Source organism: Orcinus orca, chromosome 4 (assembly GCF_937001465.1).
Source record: "Orcinus orca chromosome 4, mOrcOrc1.1, whole genome shotgun sequence".
Classification (NCBI taxonomy): domain Eukaryota; kingdom Metazoa; phylum Chordata; class Mammalia; order Artiodactyla; family Delphinidae; genus Orcinus; species Orcinus orca.
The window spans coordinates 52,883,907-52,906,154 of record NC_064562.1 but is presented as its reverse complement, the minus strand read 5'-3'; the positions used below and the strand labels follow the sequence as shown (position 1 = coordinate 52,906,154).

The 22,248-nt window shown below is 37.3% G+C and overlaps 1 protein-coding gene across 1 annotated transcript; it reads left to right on the top strand.

The window, feature by feature from the left end:
• The first annotated feature begins 19,273 nt into the window (after positions 1 to 19,273).
• Positions 19,274 to 22,248, top strand: ENAM (enamelin). Its single transcript, XM_004283582.3, has one exon. The coding sequence runs from the start codon at positions 19,468 to 19,470 to the stop codon at positions 22,246 to 22,248; it is 2,781 nt and encodes a 926-aa protein (XP_004283630.2). The 5' UTR covers positions 19,274 to 19,467.

Genomic DNA, 22,248 nt, shown 5'->3' with positions numbered 1-22,248 from the left:
GATGCAGTCCTGAGGTCAAAAGACTGCTGGTCAGACAGCAATATTTCCCACTGCATGCACAAACCAAGCCAGAGGATAGCAACAGCAGCAACACACTGGGCTTATTCTAGGGCTTTCAGCTCAGCTTCAGGCTAGAGGAAAAGCCACTACTGTCGCCGCCGCAGCCGCGCTGGGTCTGCCAATCCAGTTGCTTATCTTTTGAACACTAAATTATGCTGGGTTCCTACGTTTCTTATATAGAAGGCAAATACTAAATTGCTGGTGAGCCCTGAATGATCTTGTCATCAAAGGAAAGCAGAAGAACCAAGATGGACTCCTGGCCAGAAATAGAGGGAAACTGCCTGGGGACAACGTTGACTTACTAATGCTGATGGCTCCAGTCAAATACTAAATTGCTGGTGAGCCCTGAATGATCTTGTCATCAAAGGAAAGCAGAAGAACCAAGATGGACTCCTGGCCAGAAATAGAGGGAAACTGCCTGGGGACAACGTTGACTTACTAATGCTGATGGCTCCCCCTTGTGCTGGCATTTGCCTAGCCCTGTGATGATGGTATTGTTGCAACTGGAAAGTGGAGGCAACAGACATTGGTGCAAACTAATGCTCTGTGTAGTCTCAGCTTATGTTTGTTACTTAATCACGTCAAGTTTCTGTTTCTACCAGTATTAAATATCTACCATTCAGAGTTACGAGGAAAAGGCCACATACCTGAAGTATACAAGTCTAACCCTACATCTCAGGCTGAACAAATGGGTGGTAGCACCTCGGAATCCAAGTTCACATTGGTCTAGCATCCCACAGGTGGGTTTATGAGACCCCCTCCCTGTGAACAGATGGGTGAATGTTGGTGGTGGCAGGTGGGAAAAGGAACCCATACAACACAAAAGCCATAAACAGAAGACTGCATCCCATGTATTTGGGACTATTGAGGAAGAAGAGCTTGAAATGTGTGCATCATTTCAGTGTGGATGTGTCAGCGTAGATGCTAGCATTTCTGAAAAAAGTGATTAGATGATGTCTGGTAATAAATGACGTGATAGACTCAACAAGCTTCAACTTACACAATTATCTAGTCTGCTCTGTTTATTTAAAAATTGTTTCATCTTGCCCAGTATGCACTACACTCCAAATACTGAGACAGAGCCTCTTGCTTTCAAGAGAAGCAAGACTTTTTCTTTTACTTTTCATGCAATTGGACTTTAAAAAATCATAAGTCATGTTACTATTTGGAATTGAAATTTCACAAACCCATTTCATATAAGTTCACATCCCACTTCATTTTTACAAAGAAGTCCTTTGTAGAAACTTGGTTCTAGTATCCTGACACCTCTGATAAAAACATACATACCATGTATGTCTACCCTATTTAGATGGAAATAGTTAACTGCAGGCAGACGTGGGTCAAATCTCCATTCTACCACTTAGGCTATGGCAAGTTATTTAACTTCATTAAGACTCCATTTTTTCAACAGTAAAATAAATCACCTAAAGCACTTAGCCCAGTGCCCAGCATGCAGTAAATGAAGATATTTATTGTTATATATTTCAAGGTGTTATTACTGTAAAAGAATGATAATTAGGCAGGGTTTATTATTGTCACTATTTTATTTTATTAATTAAATTTTTAATATCTGTCTCTTCTCAAAAACTATTTTAGACAGTTCACAGCAAGAAACAGTAAAATTGGGGGGAGATAAATTAGGAGTTTGGGATTAATATATACACACTACTATGTATAAAATAGGTAAACAACAAGGACCTACTATATAGCACAGGGAACTGAGCATACTCAGTGTCTTGTAATAACCTATAATGGAAAAGAATCTGATAAAGAATATATATGTGTGTATATGTATATATATATATGTGTGTGTGTGTATGTATAACTGAATCACTTTGCTGTACACTTGAAACTAACATGACATTGTAAATTATACTTCAATTAAAAAGTGCAAGAAAAAGAAAAAAACTCAAAAAAAAAAGAAATAATAATAAGGTTAGTAATATTAGAAGGTAGACACAAGCAAAAAGGAAGTTCACAGGCTCAACACGGGGTCAGAGGTTGAGTCCGTTGACTACAATTGGTTAAGCCTGCTGCCTCTTTCCACTCCCATGGTCCCTCCATCACGCTTCTCCTAAATTCAAATGGCATTGGAATAACCATGGGCATTTTCAGAAGCTGAGATGTAGAGACATTTAGTTTGGGTTTAGTGTGATATATTTATGTGATCCATAGTAAACTTCTATGTATAGTTAAAATATAGCTAGCCATCCTCATGTGGGAATGGCTTCCAAGAATATTCCTACTTCCCATGCCTAATTTTCAATACCTACTCATTCTACACCTGACCTAAAGGTGCAGGACCAGAGATCATACTGCGAAACGAATATGTCTTGAAAGCTGGCACTGGAAACATGTGAGTAGAGGAGGAGAAATAGGCCTTCAAACATACAGATGCTATAACAGAGGTCAGGTAGCTAGTAAAAATATTAAGTTGTTTTTCGAAATTTTATATTGTTTGTACTATTTGTCACCTCTTAAAAATCTGAAATTTGTTGCAATTTCTTTTCTTATCTAAACAAACATTTTTCTTACCTAAATTTTGTGTTGTTTTTCTTAAAGGAAAAGCCCCCAAAATTATACTAGCTAAGGCCTCATATAACCTGGATCAACTGTTAATTAAGTATCATATTTAGCTTAGCTAGTAACCAGAGTGGTAGGAAAACACAGAATGTTACATACTTCTTATTATGTAAAAGCAGGAAATAAATCACATGATGGTTGTAAGAAAAGTGATTAGAATTCCTAAAATAAGATGTAGAAGGGAAAGGCACTGGTCTGGATACTCCACTAGCAATGGGACTCCAGAAAAATAAGCTATTAGATGTCAAGGACAGCAAGGTTTTTCCTGAAATAAAATTCTAGAAGAAATTTCCTCTGTAGAGTTTTATATAATGCATATTAAGAGACATAGTACAGCTTTCAACAATATTTTATGGAAAAGTCCTTCTCTAGGCTTGCAATTCTGTTTGACTAGCCCTGCTCACCTCTTCTAGCCTCATCTCTCACCACTCTCAGCCATGGAGTTCTTTTGCAGCCATTCTAGACTTTTCTAAGTTGTTAGAATTCACCTTGTTCATTCTTCTTCCAGACTTCTCCAATGCTATTCTCTGCCTTGAACACTTTTCTATGTTCTTCTGGATACCTTCAACTCAGACATCAGGTTATAGCTTATATCTCACTTCCTCTGAGACACCTTCCATAAAATCCCTCCTACGTATCCCTCCAATGTCAGTATTATTACACCTGACATTGCAAGGTCTAGATCCACTATTGGATAAATAGCTCCATGATGGCACCAGACTCTGTCCGTGGTGTTTACCATCGTAACACCACTCACTTGCACTGTTTCCAGCACCTGCTGGGTGCTTAATAGATTTCCGACATCTATCTCTCATTTGTGAGCTTTAGTAAATACACCTTAGTGGAAGTGATTCTTTAAAGGAGCTAAGCTAATCTAAAGGTATGGGCTACAGATGGTGTGACTCAAGTCACACCAGAGACAGAAGGTGGCTGAATAGCTCTATTCCCAAAACCACTTCTCTCAACCAGGCATTTCAGCAGAACTGAACTGCAAATATTTTAAGGTTCTCTTAGATTGAAAGTCCAGACTACTAGTATTCTACTCTGCTGATAAAAGACAGTATCATAGGCTTTGGAAAACAAATAGGGAGATTCTTGTTAAGGAAACTGAAAGGCAGTGAAGTCTAAGGAAATTCCCAATGTCCCAGGGTTGGTGAGTGATCAATTAATCTAGAAACTAGGTATTCTGACTCCCTGTGATTTTCCCCCACCATTTACACCAAGATACTCAAATAGGGACAATGACAGTCATTGTTAAGGAAAAAAAGCTAAATAAGCTGTGTCTTAATGTCACTGCTTCAATACAGGCCAAGACAATATGGAGTAGAGGACAGAACAGGGACCTTGGGGTCAGACTGTCTGGCTTTAGCCACTTACTGGCTATGTAATTAAACAAGCTACTTAATCTTTCTATGTGTTTCCTTATAGTAAAATGTATATAATAATAGAACCTATCTCATAGGCTTGTGGTGAGGAATGGTGAGAATTAAACCATGAAAATTGCTTACAGCAGCACCCAATGCATATAATAAATGGTCAACATATAAAAGATATTATTTCCATGATGAGATGACATTACAACCAGCTTCCACGAAGTATAAGAAGTAGAAAAATGCTTAAGTCACATGCAACACCTACTATGAGTCAGGCACTATTCTAAGTATACATTACTCAGTATTTTGAAACTCAAGGCCTGGGTTCTTAACTATTGGGTTACATCTTCTCAGACTGAAGAGAGAAGATGGAGAACAAAGTAATCTTCTTAGATTCTGAGTCATTTTTAAGCTGATCTTCAGTACATATAAACACTACCTCTGAGGGTGGCCCAAATAAATAACCACCTGCCAGCAGTAACTCACTGGCAACACAGAGTAACTTTTGTATTTGTAGATCAAAAGCTAGACTTAAACTGAATAAATCTGATAAACTTTATGATCCAGCTTTTTTTCTATATTCTATTTATGAAGATGTTTGTTTGCTCCTTGGAGGTTTCTTTGTTTGCTTTCTGTCTTTTTGTTCTTTTTTTCATCAATAAGCACAAAGAGGTGAAACAGCCTTAAAAATCTTTAAGAAATGTATCAGTGGTCAGTAACAAAGCAGCTATTGAGCAAGCTCTAATCATAATCACAGGTAACATTTATATATCTATTTGTGGCATTTATTTAAGCTATGTACTAAGAACTTTAAATAAATTATTAAATTCTCAACAAACTAATGAAGGAAATACTATTATTATCCCCCACTTTACAAACAAAGAAACTGAAGCTTAAAGACTTTAAGTCACTTGACTAAGGTTTTAAAACAATTAAGTCATAGATACCAGAATTCAAACCCACTACTGAGTTCTGACTCAGAAATTTTCCTATCCCAACAGCTTATGCAGGATGGGTGGGCACCTCAGCTGGGGATTTGCATGAAGAGGCTGCTCGGGAAATGTCTGTGGAATAAACATTATTAACCACTTAACCTGTGAAAGATTAAACTACACGTTGTCTTCCTTATGAAAGAAGGTGTCTCACATTTAGGGCCTGAAGATATGCTATAGGAATAGTTCCAGAGAGAAATCAAGATTGTGGATGCTTGGATACTATTTGGCCACCAATAGTGGATTCCTAAAACACTACTTTATTTCAAGTACCCCAAGTTCAGCAATTCTGCAGTGTGGAAGGGTTCTACTAATAATAATCCACAGAACTTCAGTGTGACAGTCATGCTTAGAAGATCTATTTGCTCTGAGAATCATTACTGCCTTTATTGCTCGTAGGTCCTTAATTATGAAGTATAATGTGGAACCACAAAAGTACCTTAATGTATTGATCAGTCATAAACTGATCATCATTCAGTGCCTGCCAGGTGTCAGGCACTTTACACACATTATTTAAATTACTTCCTAGAAGAAACTTATGACCCCCATTTTACTGAACAGGAAATTAAACAGTTGGTTAATTTGTGGAAGGTTTAAACTCAGGTCTGGCAACTCCAAATCTCAGTCTCTTTCCACCACAGAAATCAGAAGATTTTTCTGCTCCCAGTGGCTTAAAATCTAGGGCAACGAGAGGATCTTAGGAGAGTGTGGAGGTAACAGACCCTTCAAGGATATAGGTTCTCCTTCAGGGGAAAAAAATTGCATCCACACACAAATTCTTACATACAACGGCATGGGTTTACACAGACCGAATAAGAAGTCTTGTTTTATGGACAAAAAGGGAAACAGAAAAAGAGAGAGAGAAATTCTAAAAATTTAAAAAGCCAAATAATAAACATATTCAAAAACAGTTGTAATCGTTTGGAGGGAAAAAGTATTTATAAAATAAGTAAAGATAATTGGAGTAAAGGAGGAAAGTCACAAAGAACTAATTTCAAAATATTCTATGGAGTTAAGCAATTCTTTAGTGTTTTTAAAGAAAAAAAAGATGCTTGGTTGTTTTCTCAATCTGATCCACCACTACTAAGAGTTCACCCATTCAATAGCTTAGCTGGGTTTTTTTTTTAATATTTATTTATTCATTTTGGCTGTGCAGGGTCTTAGTTGCAGCACACGGGATCTTCGTTGCAGCATGCGGGATCTTTAGTTGCAGCATGCAAACTCTTAGGTGCGGCATGCATGCAGGATCTAGTTCCCCAACCAGGGATCGAACCCAGGCGCCCTGCATTGAGAATGTGGAGTCTTACCCACTGGACCACCAGGGAAGTCCCTTAGATGGGTTTTTAAAACATGGATTATTTCATGACCACTAACCAGCCTTATGGCAGAGGGAACAAGGGTAAACAGAGAAGCCATCAAGTGAGGTTTAGTAGCAACTCCCAAGAACCTATATGGCTAAGGCTGATAAAACTCTAGCCTCTATGTGAAGGGTACAGGCAGAAACCAGGGTCATCCAGCATCACGATTCCCATTTCATCTTCGTGAATACACTGTTCCCTCAGTGTCCTACCACTTACAAACAAATCTCAGCATACACACAATATTGTAATTCCTACTCAGTTTCTACAAAGTCAGATAAAGACAGTCAGACACTTGGAGCAGATCTAACTTTGCACACTTTATTGGACACATACAGACTTAAAAGATATTTAGAGATCAATTTAAAGTCATCTATTCCAGTGCAATTTTATTCTTTGTGGTACTAAATTCAGGGAGTTTGAGGGCTAAAAAATGCAGTGTTATTTGGCCCAAGAGGAATGACATGGCACCTCTCACGCCTTGGAAGAACAGCACCTTGTACAACCCCTAGGTGAACTGATGTGCACAGTCACACAAAGTAGGAACCATCTTTTGGTATCAAATTAAAAAATTCTTGCTATTTAAATGCCAACACTAAAATAAGCAAATATCACCACTACAAATGGAGCCATAGGGAACAGGAGAATCTAAGTTCAGCAAAGATAACAAAGTTCGCTCTCGTCAATGAAAAGTATAATTGTCCTATTTATTTATTTAGCAGTGAAGTCTTTATTATGGGAAGTGAGATTTCTAAAAACATCCATAACATAATTCCTTCAGCGAATTTCTCAACTCCGATTTTCATGAGGTTGTATTATCATGAATAGTTGAGAGTTCATTTGTCATTTTGCCTTTCTCTTCTACAACTCTGAATCCCCAGTAACTAACCTATACTGACTTCAAAAAGAGCTCTATGGCCTGGTATCCTTATGTAATATGAATCAAGCCAAGTCACTGAGTTGAATGTTGACATAACATTCCAGTTAATTTTAATTATATATTAAATATATACTAACTAAACATATTAAACTAAATACATATTTTGGCCTGCCTTTTGATCATGGTCAATGCTTTATGACAATAGCATATGGTTAATATTCATTCACCTTTGTTCCCTAAATATCTTTGCATAAACAATGTTTCTATACTTAAAAAACCCCAAATTCATCAAGGAAAGCATCTTCTAAATCTTACTGCTGTAAGCTCATTTTCCTCGACTGTTATTATACATAATAAGAGGCTTGATTTGACAGCTCCTATAATAACATATTATAAATTTTACATTGGCTGTGTTTTAAACTCTTGTGATGGCAAAACCATTTTTCTCAAAGCTGATTGGTTGTGCAGGTCTACAACAGTGCTTAAATGTGACCCAAGCTTTCTGAAAAGGAGGAGTCTTTTTATTTTAAGCCTTTTTGGTACAGAACATGACATCTTCATGAAGAATTTTTGTTTTATCATTAAGAAATAAATGTGTCTAGCTTCTTGAGATCTCCCTGGCTTTAGCAACTTGTAGTCATTTCCACTGTAGGCCATTAAGAATATATTTCAAAGACAGGCTAGCAAAGTTCAAGTAAAAGTTATTTTTTATATGTTGGAGTTTCTAAGTGGCATTAGGTGAGTATTAGAGATTTTCAACATAATTAATATAGTTCCAAATAATGAACTTAATTCATAGATGTTGGTTGACTTCCTGATTGCATTCTTTGCTGTTTGTTGATAATCAATTTTTGTACAGTAATCTTCTGATAAAACTTTAAACTTCTTCGTTTAGTTGGTGCATTTATTTTTCTTATAAGCTTTCTTCCAAACTAATTAGATCTCATTTAACACTGGGCTTTTGTACACGTCCCCATTGAGCATTCAAGTTTTGTCAACATTGCACTAAAAGTATCTCAAAATACAGTGCCTGGGTCATTTTCTCTCTGATTTAGCTTTCACCTTACTCTTAAAGCAACAGAAGATTAAGCTTGAAGAGAGTTTGAAAACTCTCTAATAAAGGTAGAGCTGAAGTTTTGTTCTTAGTTTCTTCATTTATCTGTTTCATTTCTATATTTGAGTTTCTTCTCATGCAAAATCTATACTTTTCTTAAAGGCTTATGAAAATTTTGGTGAAAAAATGTTGCTGCTGCAGTGCAGGCATGAAGCTTCGTCTCCTAAGCTAGATAACCTGGTGAGTATTTTCATTTATTTTTCCTAATACAAACAGATCACATATTGAACTAAATATTGTCAGAAGTACACTTGAGAGGATAAAACACTATTTAAATATGTCAGAAGAAAAAAGAGCATCTTAGACCACAGATGGAATGTTAGAACTAAGAACTTACATAGTCATTGTATTCCATAACAATCATTATAATTTAAAAAAACAGCTAAGCATAGACTTTTATCCAATCATGAATTTTTAGAGATGGAAGGAATCTTAAAGTCATCCAACATAATATATTAATTTTATAAAAGAGAAAAAGAGTGACATTTTATATTTGCAAAACAAAAGACCACATCTTCCTATATGAGTGTTTAGCATTATCAAGAATCTCAGTGACTGCTACTATAGAAATTAGATGGATGATTAAGCAAGATAAAAATTAAACATACAAAGCTTCCCCCAAAATCTCAGGCCATAATCTTAGAAAATAGATTTAGGAAAGCATTCACCAGTATTCTCTTTAGTAACTTCCTTGTGCTGTTGTAGCCTATACTAAGCACACTAGTTTCAGTTATTTTTAATTCTCTACAATGCTATGATTCTGAAAATCTTTAATTGGTAGGAAAGACATTTACATATTACTGCTTCCTTTGTTTAATTACACTCTCCCAATTTCTCTGATATGTAAAAGGTAACTGTTTAAACATACAGTTTAAGAAAATGATGAAGTGTCCTCTAGTTATATTGCTTCTGTGGAAAGCAAGTAGAAGGGTGAGCATTGGCTCAAATCACTACTAGGTGCATTTCATGCCCAGAAAATGAAAGAAACAAAAGGAATGAGCAAATACTGGTGTCTATATCCTGGTTACTATGCTAGGAATTGTCTTGCATCTGATAAACCGTGAAAATATATCATTCTGATAAAAACCTTTATTTTTGTCTATTGTATATGCAAGTGGAAGAGTTTTCTTAAGGGGTTACCCGAGTAAATGCTTTAGAAGAAACCTTATTCAAAGATGTAAATACAAGTATTAATTATATAAGCCTTGCATAATTAACTAGAGTGGGATAAATAAAATCCATGAAAACAATCTCTGAACTTCATATTTGTCTATAGTTTCTATCTTTTCCTCTATGTTTAATCAAAGTGTCTAACAAAGAGATAAATTTATAGTTTTTCTTATTTTTTCCCATTTCTTTTACCAGACCTTGAGCAGAAGTGATTTGTAAAAAGATTAAATAATAACAATAATAATAATAGAAACAACAACAGCGGAACGAAGAAAAGCATAGATTCTAAAACATTCCAGTGTACATAACAAGCCTTTTTATAATGGAATGTAGTCTATAGCACCTTAGAAAGTAGCTCAAAGTACTGATTTTGGATTGTCCCGTCACTGGGACTGAGATTATCCTGAACAGTGAATATAGACACTACTATGACTTTCTAAACCAGCCTAGCAACTAGAAATTCAAAATCACCAATATTCACATTTTTCAAGATAAACTCCTAATTTCTAATTTTCACATTCCAGTGCTATGAGCCATCTTTTCAAGCATCAATGTTTTCTCTGCCTCTCTGTCTCTGTCTCTCTCTCTCTCCCTCTTACTTTTATCTTTCCTTTTTAACTGACCCTTTTGGCAGCTTAGAACAGTACCAGGTAATAACCATCTAATAGTTTCTTAATGTAAAATAAACATGGCAGCAGAGGTCCCTTTCACTGTGTATATCAGTGTTCTCCTTGACAGGCAGGTGGGCTAGTGCCTGGATAAGCACCAAGTGCCCCCAGCAGAATTATTTCACAGTTCAAAACTAAAATCCAGTTTTGTATCCCAGGTACCAAGTGGAAAAATGAAGAGTGTCCTGGTCTTTCTAGGTCTGCTTTGTTATTCCATAGCTATGCCAGTGAGTATTAAAAAAATTTAGGACTTTTCTTTATGTTCTATTGTTGCATAGTTTGGGGAAAATTCCTGGGCTTATTTCAATTGATGTTCTGAATTTGTCACAAATATTCTCTCACTTCCAGATGCAAATGCCCCGAATGCCTGGATTTAGCAGTAAAAGTGAGGAGGTATGTATGTTTAGTCTCAGGAGAGACATTTTCCAGAGCCCTGTCCTGAGAGTTCATTTAAAAAGAATATTAGGGAGTTCCCTGGTTGCCTAGTGGTTAGGATTCTGGGCTTTCAATGCCAGGCCCAGATTCAGTCCCTAGTCAGGGAACTGAGATTCCTCAAGCTGCAGGTGCCACCAAAAAATAAAAAATAAAAAGGAGAATAATGGAAAACTTTCTGATATATAAAATTTCTTATGAAAGAGGTAGAGACTCTACCTCTTAAACTCTCAAATCATAGTGCCATAGAAGGTTTTTAAATTTCATTACTTATTTTAAATTTATGTATAACTAGTCAAAGATATTATGACTATTATATCTAAAAATCAGAAACTTGCTTCTTGTGATTTTATTGAATAAAAAATTTTCACTTTGTGCCACATAAATGGATTCCTTTTGTCACAGATGCGCTATGGTCACTTCAACTTTATGAACTCCCCACCTATAAGTTCCGCTTTATATTATTTCTAATGATTTCTTGTTTATATACAGATAGTTATAAGGTCTGTCTTAGCTAATAAAGACACCAATCATTATTCACATGTTTTAATTAACCATTATAAGAGTTTCAAGGAAAAAAAATTATTTCACCTATCCCCTTACACCAAATTTTCTTCTTATTCATTAATATTGTACTTTCATGTAGAAAAAAGCATTTATTAATTACACTGCTTCTTTATATCTGAGAGAAATTTGTTCTGGGAAAAGACTATACAAGATATATTTACAAATAATGAGAAAAAAATAGCATAAGTAAATACTGGGAGGAGGATAAAGTTTTATTTGGATTATCTTGAAAGATAACACTAAAATTATGAAATAAGTTTTTGTCTAATTTTTAAAATTTAGCTTATACTTCCCACTATGTGCTAATTCTTAGAACTAACTAATAATGAACGTATTATCAGTTGAATCTTCTGGCATAATTTCTCTGAAAAAATTGTATGATAGTACAATAATACTATATGTTACTTTTGACTTTGGTAACATGATCATGAGACCCATTGAGGGGAAAAATCAAGGACTTCATCAATTTTCCCTTAATCTTTTTCATTCAAGTCATTCTCTTTTAAAGCCTCTCACCTAAAATCATCACCATTGTCAATTTTCTCATCTTTATCTTTTGATAGGCCCAAGTTTTCAAACTCTCATTCTCAGTTTTAGCAACTTTGCCAGTGATTTGAAATTTTTACCAACTTAATTGTCATGAAATCCTACATCTTAATGCAAGATTTGCAATTTCACCTTCCATCAATCCACATGGCATTTGCACGGTATTGTGTGTGTATCATCCATAGACAGTGAGAGACTGATTAATGAAGCCTGGAGACAGAGACTGGTGTTAAGTCAGAGAGGGAATGTTTGAATGGGAACTACTGTTGTAAGAGTTCAATTCATACATAGCATTTTCAGATTATAACTGTTTTTGCTTCCCTGCCAACCTTGTAATTGTGGAGATTTTCATAATGAAAACGGAAATAATGAGGATTCACCTGTAATCGAGAACACAGGCCCCATATAAGGATATTTACACACATAAAATTTTTACTCTTTCTCTTTCTTTTTTTTTTAACACTCTCACTTCGTCTTCTTTTTGCTCTTTCTCCTCTTCATCCAGCCTATAGCAAGTCACAGGAATTGTGAACTTGATATCAACTCCTCTGTAACTTGACTTGTATACTTCTTACCTGAGTCAGGGCTTCAGAGTTAGAAAATTATAAGCTGAATTCTTTAACTGAAACTTCTCACCTAATTCTGCCTTTTGCTTTGTTTCATTGGTTTTCTGAAAGACTGAAATTCATTTCTGTAAGAAAACATGTAAAGAAATGCTAGCTAGGCAGGTGAGAGGGAGGTCCAAGAGGGAGGGGATATATGTATACATATTGCTGATTCACTTCGTTGTACAGTGGAAACTAACACAACATTGTAAAGCAACTATACTACAATTTAAAAAAATAACAAAAATAAAAAGTATAAGAGAGCATTTAAAAAAAAAATGCTAGGGCTTCCCTGGTGGCGCAGTGGTTGAGAGTCTGCCTGCCGATGCAGGGGACACGGGTTCGTACCCCGGTCCGGGAAGATCCCACATGCCGCGGAGCGGCTGGGTCCGTGAGCCATGGCCGCTGAGCCTGTGCGTCCGGAGCCTGTGCTCCGCAACGGGAGAGGCCACGACAGTGAGAGGCCCGCGTATCGCAAAAAAATAAAAAATAAAAATAATAAATAAATAAATAAAATAAAATGCTAAAGAGCTTGAAGCTTCCATTGTTGACTTAAGCTTCATAGGCTTTTTAAGATCCTGGACTGAGTTTTAGAGACTGACAGAGAGGGTGGGGAGAGCTGGAGTACCAGCACTCATGTGAATTTACTGTTATTTACTACCCTTGCAGATGGTACACCTGGGTCCCTTGTATGGAAATGGTATGCAGCTCCCTCAGCTCTTCCTGCCGTACCAGATGCCCATGTGGCCTCAGCCACCACCCAACAAGAAGCGCCCACAGAAACCTTCATCTCCCTCAGCACCCAAACACCAGAGCAAGACTGATCAAGCCCCAGAGACCCAGAAACCCAACCAGCCTCAACTAAAACAGCCCCTACCGGAGCATCCTTTAAAGCAGCCATCACCCACCCCAACTCATCCCCAAGATGAAACCCAGACACCTCAGGTGAGGCCTGCCCAGCAAAATTCCAAACCAGAGTCATAAATGGCCTCAGAGGGCTTCAGAGGGCCATGCCACCCCCACAAACACACTTCCTCCAATGCTCCTCAACACAGATACCGCTATGTACAAAACAGAATCATTAGTTTGGACACTTTCTTCCAAGGTGATGCTGTCACCACCTATCCAAAACTGCCTGGCAAGTCTATTCTAGCCTTCATTTAATGGAAAATTACCCAAATACTGTTGAGAAGCTCCTTTTGAAATACACAGGCAACAGGGTATAAACATGAGCACCAACAGAAAAGTCAGGGAACAGAGATTCAAATTCTACCCCAGTCCTTATTAGTTGTATGATCTTGAGCAAGTCACTTTGCCTTTCTAGGCTCCAGGTTCATCATGAGTAAATGGAATGTTCTCTAAGTCCCTTCCAGATCTATGCTTCGACTGTCTAAAACATTGCTCTGAAAGTTAACACTGCTTCCAGGACTTCAGGATAGCATAAATGTAGTCCTGACTTAAAACAAGAAGACGGGCAGATGATTTCTCAAGATCTCATCCATCATGGAGCCTCTAAAATGTTGTCTTGAGTTGATTAGCCTTCATTATCAGACATATTATAGCTGTAGAGAATACAAATTTGAATGAAAAGACACTCCTGGCTTTGAATCCTGGCTTCAATCATTTACCAGCTCTGAGATTTGGGGCAAGTGACTCAATTTCTCTGAACCTCAGAATCTTAAGTGAAATGAAAATAATAATAGCACATATCTTCTACAGTTATGTGAGGATTAAATGAACTTACTAGTATAAAATTCTCAGCACATTACCTAGAACGTAAGTGCTCAATAATACTAATTGTTATTATTATTATTATCATCTCTGCCCTTAAAAAATTCAGTTTAATGCAAAGGAAGATGTAGACTTCCAAGTTCTAAATAATTGTCTTTAATAAGTTTGTTTCATTTTTCATTTACTCTTCTCATTTCCACATCACTCTGATTCTTTTCTTCTTTCTAGGCATTCCCACCATTTGGCAATGGGCTATTTCCCTATCAACAGCTACCGTGGCATGTTCCACATGTGAGTTCTTTTCCTTTAAACTAGAACTGAAAAATAATATTAGCATGCTGTATCTCAAACTAATTTGAGTTCATACATTTTAAATGGAATGCCATATGCCAATCAGTAGAGAATATGAAACAAAATCATCACATAAGTAATCATGTAGGAAAAAAAGAATTTTTTAATTGGATTTTTTACTCAAATTGTTGAAATGAACATAGCCTAAATCATCCAACACTACTACTAACTTAGATAATGAATTAATTTCAAAAGGTTGTGCTCCTTCACTACTATTCCTCACCCAAGAGATGAGAAAACACAAAGATTATCCTCATTTAATGTAATGGGGAAACTGGGACAAAATGGAGTTTGAAAACCATGATTAGGCTAAGATCCTTCCATAATGTCTTATTATTTCTAGACAAAGATATTTCATTGTAAAGAATTTTGCAAAATAATAATTATAGGAATCCTTTAAAGGTTAAAATCATTAAAATAAAACATAATGTTGAAATTGCATGGCAAGCATTTAAGATATGAATCGCAAAATAAACTAATTGAACTATAGAAATATTAATGGTCAGTTGCAGTTAAACTAACAAAAACAACATCAATAAATATTTGATGACTCTTCATTTAGCTATGGCATTGGTTTTTCTTGTCTACAACTCTATAGTCAAGAAGGCTTTTTATAACCAAGGAACAATTCATTTCAAGCAGTAAAAATTTCTTATTTCTTTTTCCTTGTAAGAGTGACATCCTTTTTACTGGCAATACTGAACAAAGAAAATGAAGGCAGTACCAGGTGAAGATTTAAAAAGGAGATGAACATGATTCTCTTGCTGAAATATCTATTAATCTCATCTATGTAGAACTTCTGTGGGAGCTGAATTGCTTTTTGAAACCCTCCCACTATGCTTTTCTCAACACTCCTATGAGCAGAAACCCAACCTCCTAGTTTGATTAGGAAAATAAACCTTGGTTTTGACTATAAAAATATTTTAGTAATAATCCAGGAAGGATTGTCAGTTTGTCACCTTAAATGTAAACATTCAAAAAATAACATCATTATTTAATCTCAATTATTAGATATTCTAATATAGATGTTTGGATCCTAACAGCACTCAAATCTCTGTGTGTGTGTGTGTGTGTGTGTGTGTGTGTGTGTGTGCATGCACACGTGTGTGTATTGGTGATGGGGCAGGACGACTGCCAGGATATGCAGCCACATGTGGTATTTTCCGTAAGATAACCTGGGATCCAGATGAAGGCTTTGTATTTACCAGAATTCACTGATGGTTATGTCATAATTATTAATAGCTAGATTTTAAGAGCTAATGACTCAGAAGCTAAAAGCCACCAACAGTGCTAACGCTGACTTGAACTATTTTTAAAAATCTTGAGTTTTACAATCAAATGGCAGCATAGAAAGTGGTTTTCTCTGTGTTCATTGTGTCTTTCACCTTTCAGAGGGTACCACCAGGTTATGGACGTCCACCAGTCAGCAATGAAGAAGGTGGAGTAAGTACAAGCAAAGCTACAATCCTCATTAGGAATTACAATATGAAAGTCTCTGCTTTTTTTAATCCCTATCTAATAAAAAAGTTAAAATCCAACACATGAACCTGTAGCTCAAGCACCTGTGATTTTTAAAAAGTGAAACAAACCAAGCAAGTAATCTAAAATAAAATAAATGTGATATATCATTTCTCCTCTACATGTATAGAAATCAACCTCTCTCTCTCTCTCTCTCTCTCTCTCTCTCTCTCAGAAGGCTAACTTACTAACCTTTGCTCAAGGCTGATGCTGGACTCTAAACAGTGATGGAACAACTAGTCAACAGGAACGAAGTAAATCTATCTCAGAATGTTATCCCCAGAAGGAAATTAAGTAACCATCTAATGACCTCATTGTACAAATAAATTGAAGCCAAGAGAAGCTAAATTACTATTCAGTTTTACCTACTGAGTTAGAGGATAAACTGGACCCAGAATCCAAGTGTTCTGATATCCTATCCAATGGGTTTTTTAGTACACCACACTAGGAGAGGGGCCAAATGCAGTGATACACTATTTAAATATTCTAGCAATGTGTCATCAAAAAAAGCCATTGTAGTGATTGTGGCACAGTACCCCACCCCTGGAGTGTACTTCCTCTTTTTCCCTAAATATGTGATATGTCCTCAGTGAAATGTGGAAACCTGATAGTTCTAGGGGGAGGGGCTGAGGGGCGGGTTGTTAAAATAATGACATTGAAAATTCCTATTCAGTAATGGCATAAGGTGCTTTCAGATATATCATTGTGAAATAATCCCAAATGATTATTCAGATAAGTGCATGCAACCTGGAAATGGGCACTTCAATTTTTTTCATTTTTATTGTGGTATAGCTGGTTTACAATGTTGTGTTAGTTTCAGGTGTAGAGCAAAGTGAATCTGTTATATATATGCACATATCCACTCTTTTTTAGGTTCTTTTCCCATGTAGGCCATTACAGAGCATTGAGTAGAGTTCCCTGTGCTATACAGTATGTCTTTATTAGTAATCTGTTTTATATATAGTAGTGTGTATATGTCAATCCCAGTCTTCCAATTTATCCCTCCTCCTCCTTACCCCCTGGTAACCATAAGTTTATTTTCTATATCTGTGACTCTATTTCTGTTTTGTAGATAAGTTCATTTGTACCCTTTTTTTTACATTCCACATATAAGCGGTATCACATGATATTTGTCGTTCTCTGACTTCACTCAGTGTGACAATCTCTAGGTCCATCCATGTTGCATTATTTCATTCTTTTGGACATTTAGGTTGCTTCCATGTCCTGGTTATTGTAAATATGGGGACTTCAAATTTTTACAAACATTTCATGAGAGAGTGAAAGTGGATGACACAGGCAATTTGCATAGGTATTAACATCTGCATTCCACCTCTCAGGGACACTGCCTGATTTGCTGCATGCTGTCCGAGACATATCCTCACCCATCCGTCTCTTCATCTCTATCCACAAGTAGGAATAAAAATACTTTTTCTTTAGATTGTATTTTTTTTTAAAGAAAGACTAAATGACCTAAATGCCACATGTGTGTCTAACAAACATACTGACACTGCTCATGATGATTGCATCATTCATTAAACAAACATTTATTAAGCACTTCCCACTGTGCTAAGTACTGGGGAAAACAAAGATGAGAAGAATGTTTTCACTCAAAAACTTCACATGGGAAAGTCAAGTGGGAGAATCCCAGAAAAATAAGCAACTGAAATTCAGTGGGATAATTGTTAAAGCAGAAGCCTATACTGCTGTGGACACCTGAGAGTAGAGCCTAATTCTGCCTAAGAAAACCAGGACAGAGAAGGGAGCATTCAAGCTGAGTCCTGAAGATGAATCAAGTTCTCCAGGAGGGATAAATGTATAGGCAAAGAGAAAGTTCAATCTGAAGAAGCCATGTGCAAAGGCACTGAAACATAGAGTACTCAGAGAACTAAAAGTAGCTGTTTTTAAATTATTATTTATTGTAGTAAGAACACAACATGAGATCTACCCTCCCAACAAATTCTGAAGTATACAATATTGTTGCCTATAGGTACAATGTTCTACAGCAGATCTTATTCATCTTGCTTAACTGAACCGTTAAGCCCATTGATTAGCAACTCCCCATTTCCTCCTCCCCCTAGCCCCTGGCAATCACCATTCTACTCTTTGATTCTATGAATTTGACTCTTTTAGATACCTCATAAAATGGAATCATGCAGCATTCATCTTTCTGTGACTGGCTTATTTCACTTACCAAAACGTCCTCAAGGTTCATCTATGTTGGTGCATTTTGCAGAGTTTCCTTCTTTTTTAAGGTCATTGTGAATAGTGCTGCAAGTAGTGTGATTTACAACCGCATAAACTACAAGGGGGAGGAAATAAGGCTGGATATAATTGTTATGGGCCAGATGATTATTTAAAATAATAATTATTATCTTTATTAATATTATATATTATTATTATCAGGCACTTAGTAAGTACTAGGCACTGAGCTTTATATATGTTACCTCACTTGATCTTCATGATAACCTATGAGGTAGATATTATTTTATTATCTCCATTTTACAAATGAATAAACTGAGGTTAGCCCAGAGTCATATTATTAGTACTGGTGGAATAGGGATTTTAACCCATATTTGTCTAGAGCCCCACTCTTTGGCACCATGCTTTGTATGTTATGCTCTGAGTTTACAGTTTGTCCTGTAAGGTAAGGGCAACTTTAATATTTAAGGAGGAAAGTGACAGAACTTTCCCACATACCCACCCCCAACCTCCACTACTCTGATGGCAATGGACAGGCAGTATTACAGGAAAGTAAAGTTATATCCAGAGTAACCAGTAAGAAAACTGTTGCAATAGTTCAGGGATATTGGGGATAAAGGAGGAGAAGACAAAGATGAAAGTTTAGATTTTATAAGATTTGGTCATTAATTATCTGGGGGAAATAAAGGAGAGAGTGGAAACTTGGGAAACTGGGTATATAGTGGTGAATTCTGCTTAGATATAGAATATTAGAGAATAAGGTTTTGGGGAAAATGAGTCCAGTCTGGGTACATTCAATTGGAGATACTCATAAACTCTTTAGCGTAGCAGTCTTGCTGTCTCAACCTCAGGAGAGAATCATGTGCCAGAGTTATGGCTTTAGGAGTCACTGGCATGTATCTGTATTGAAAGAACTGGACTGCAATAGATTGATCAAAGCAGGTGTGCAAAATGAGAACAAAAGAATAAGGTGGATAGAGAATGGAATCCTAAAAAAAAACAAAAAGAACTTAGATTTAGAATCCAGGCCTAGGAAGAGAAAACTGAAAAGTAATGGTCAGAGAGTAAGAGTACCAGAAGGAAGAAAGGTCATGGAAACCAAGGAGGAATCAAATTTCAAGAAAGAAAGCGTAGCCAACAGTGATTTAAAAATTATGTGGCCAATAAGATTTTTACTATCACTTTTAAAAATTCCAAGCAGCACCATGGTGGGAAACAAAGAATAATTGTCAATTTCCATCTTCTTCCCTACAGAATCCTTACTTTGGATATTTTGGATATCATGGATTTGGGGGCCGTCCTCCTTATTATTCAGAAGAGATGTTTGAACAAGATTTTGAAAAACCAAAAGAAAAAGATCCTCCTAAAACAGAGAGTCCAGCCACTGATCCTTCGGTTAATTCAACAGTTCCTGAAACTAATTCTACCCAGTCAAATGCACCGAATCCCAGAGGGAGTCAGGGTGGAAATGACACCAGCCCAACAGGAAACAGTGTCCAGGGGTCTAACACTGTGAGCAATCCTACAGCTCAAAACAGCCCTGCAGTAAATGTTTCAGGCCAGGGAGTTCCAAGAAGTCAAACCCCACGGGGACCAAGTCAGACAAATATTCATGAAAATTATCCAAATCCTAACATCCGTAGTTTTCCTGCAGGAAGACAATGGCGACCTACTGGCACCGCTACGGGGCACAAACGTAATGGGCCTTTTTACCGAAATCAACAAATTCAAAGGGGTCCCCGGTGGAACTCCTTTGTTTTGGAAGGCAAACAAGCAGTTCGTCCAGGATATCCAATATACCGCAGAGCTTATGCTTCCACTGCAAGAGGCAACTCTCCCAATTATGCAGGAAATCCAGCAAATTTCAGAAGAAAGCCTGAAGGGCCAAATAAACACCCTGTGGGAACCAATGTTGCCCCTCTGGGTCCCAAACATGGTACTGTTGGCCACAATGAAAACATCCAAAATCCAAGAGAGAAGCCAGTAAGTCAAAAAGAAGGAATAGTCATTCCTACAAGGGATCCAAGTGGCCCCTGGAGAAACTCTCAAGACTATGGAGTTAATAAATCAAACTATAAACTGCCTCACCCTGAGGACAACATGCTAGTCCCAAATTTTAATTCTATTGGTCAACGTGAAAACTCTTATTACCTGAGAGGAGATTCCAGAAGAGCTCCAAATTCTAATGGACAAACCCAAAGCCAGAATTTGCTCAAAGGGATTATTTTAGAGCCAAGAAGAATTCCATATGAGTCAGAAATTAATCAGCCAGAATTAAAGCACAGTATATATCAGCCTGTGTACCCTGAGGGATTTCCTTCCCCTGCAAGGGAACATTTTAATGCTGGAAGAAATACTTGGAACCAACAAGAAATCTCTCCACCTTTTAAGGAAGATCCTGGAAGGCATGAAGAACACTTACCTCATCCTTCCCATGGCTCTGGAGGACGTGTTTATTACCCTGACTATAACCCCTATGATCCCAGGGAAAACTCACCATACCTTAGAAGTAATACATGGGCTGAAAGAGATGATTCTCCCAATACAATGAGGCAACCTGAAAATCCACACTATCCCATGAATACTCCAGACCCAAAAAAGACAATCCCTTATAATGAAGAAGACCCAATAGAGCCAACTGGAGATGAATCTTTTCCAGGACAAAGTAGATGGAGTGTGGCGGAGTCAAGCTTTAAAGGAGACCCAACAGTTAGGCACTATGAAGGCGAGCAATATACCTCAAATCAACCTAAGGAATACCTTCCCTATTCCTTAGATATTAATCCATCAAAACCCAGGAAGGATTTCCCTTATGGTGAATTTTACCCCTGGAGCCCAGATGAGAATTTCCCATCATATAATACAGCTCCCACTGAACCGCGGCCAGTGGAGAGCAGGGGCTATTATGCTAATAATGCCGTTGGACAAGAAGAAAGCACTATGTTTCCTTCTTGGAATTCCTGGGACCACAGGATTCAAGCCCAAGAGCAGAAAGAAAGAAAGCCATATTTTAACAGAAATTTCTGGGATCAGCCAACAAATTTACACAAAGCCCCTGCTAGTTCACCATACCAGAAGGAGAACAAGCCTTATTCCAGTGACTCCCCAGCTGGGCTTCAGAAAAATCCAATATGGCATGAAGGTGAGAATTTGAATTATGGCATGCAGACCACTAGGTTAAATTCACCAGAAAGAGAACACTTGGTTTTCCCAGACTTAATTCCTCCAAGTTACCCAGCAGTTCAAAAAGGAGCACATTTATTTCACCTAAGCCAGAGAGGCCCTTGCTGTGCTGGTGGCTCCACAGGGCCCAAGGACAATCCACTTGCTCTACAAGACTACACTCCATCTTTTGGTCTTGCACTAGGGGAGAACCAAGACACCAGCCCTGTGTATATAGAAGACAGTCAAACTACGCATGTAAGACATACTATCTCCCCGACAAGCATCCTAGCTGGCCAAAGAAACAGCTCAGAGAAAAGACTGCCTGGAGAAAGTCAAAACCCAAGTCCTTTCAGAGATGACATGTCCACTCTGAAGAGGAACACACCACGTTCTATAAATCAGTTGGGCCAAAGGGGAATTATGCCCTTTCCCGAAACCAGTTCCCTTCAATCAAAGAATACACCTTGCCTCAAAAGTGATCTTGGAGGAAAAGGAAACATTTTGGAACAAATATTTGAAGGCAACCAGCTCAATGAAAGAACTGTTGATCTTACTCCTGAGCAGCTTGTTATTGGTACACCTGATGAAGGTCCCAAGCCAGAAGGAATTCCAAGTGAAGTGCAGGGAAATGAGGGTGAAAGGCAGCAGAGACCATCTAGCATCCTACAGTTACCATGTTTTGGCTCCAAATTAACAAAGTATCACACCTCCAGCACTGGAACTCCATCTAGCATTGGAAGGCAAGGCTCATTTGATGGGGATCCAATTACGCCTACTGAAATTCCTAACTCACTGGCTGAGTTAGCTACCAGGGCACAGTTTCAGAATATAAATGTAGACCCACTTAATGTAGATGAACACACTCTATTTGATTCTCTTCAAGTAGGGACCAATCCACAGGACCAGGTGCAAGACTGCTTACTACTTCAGGCCTAG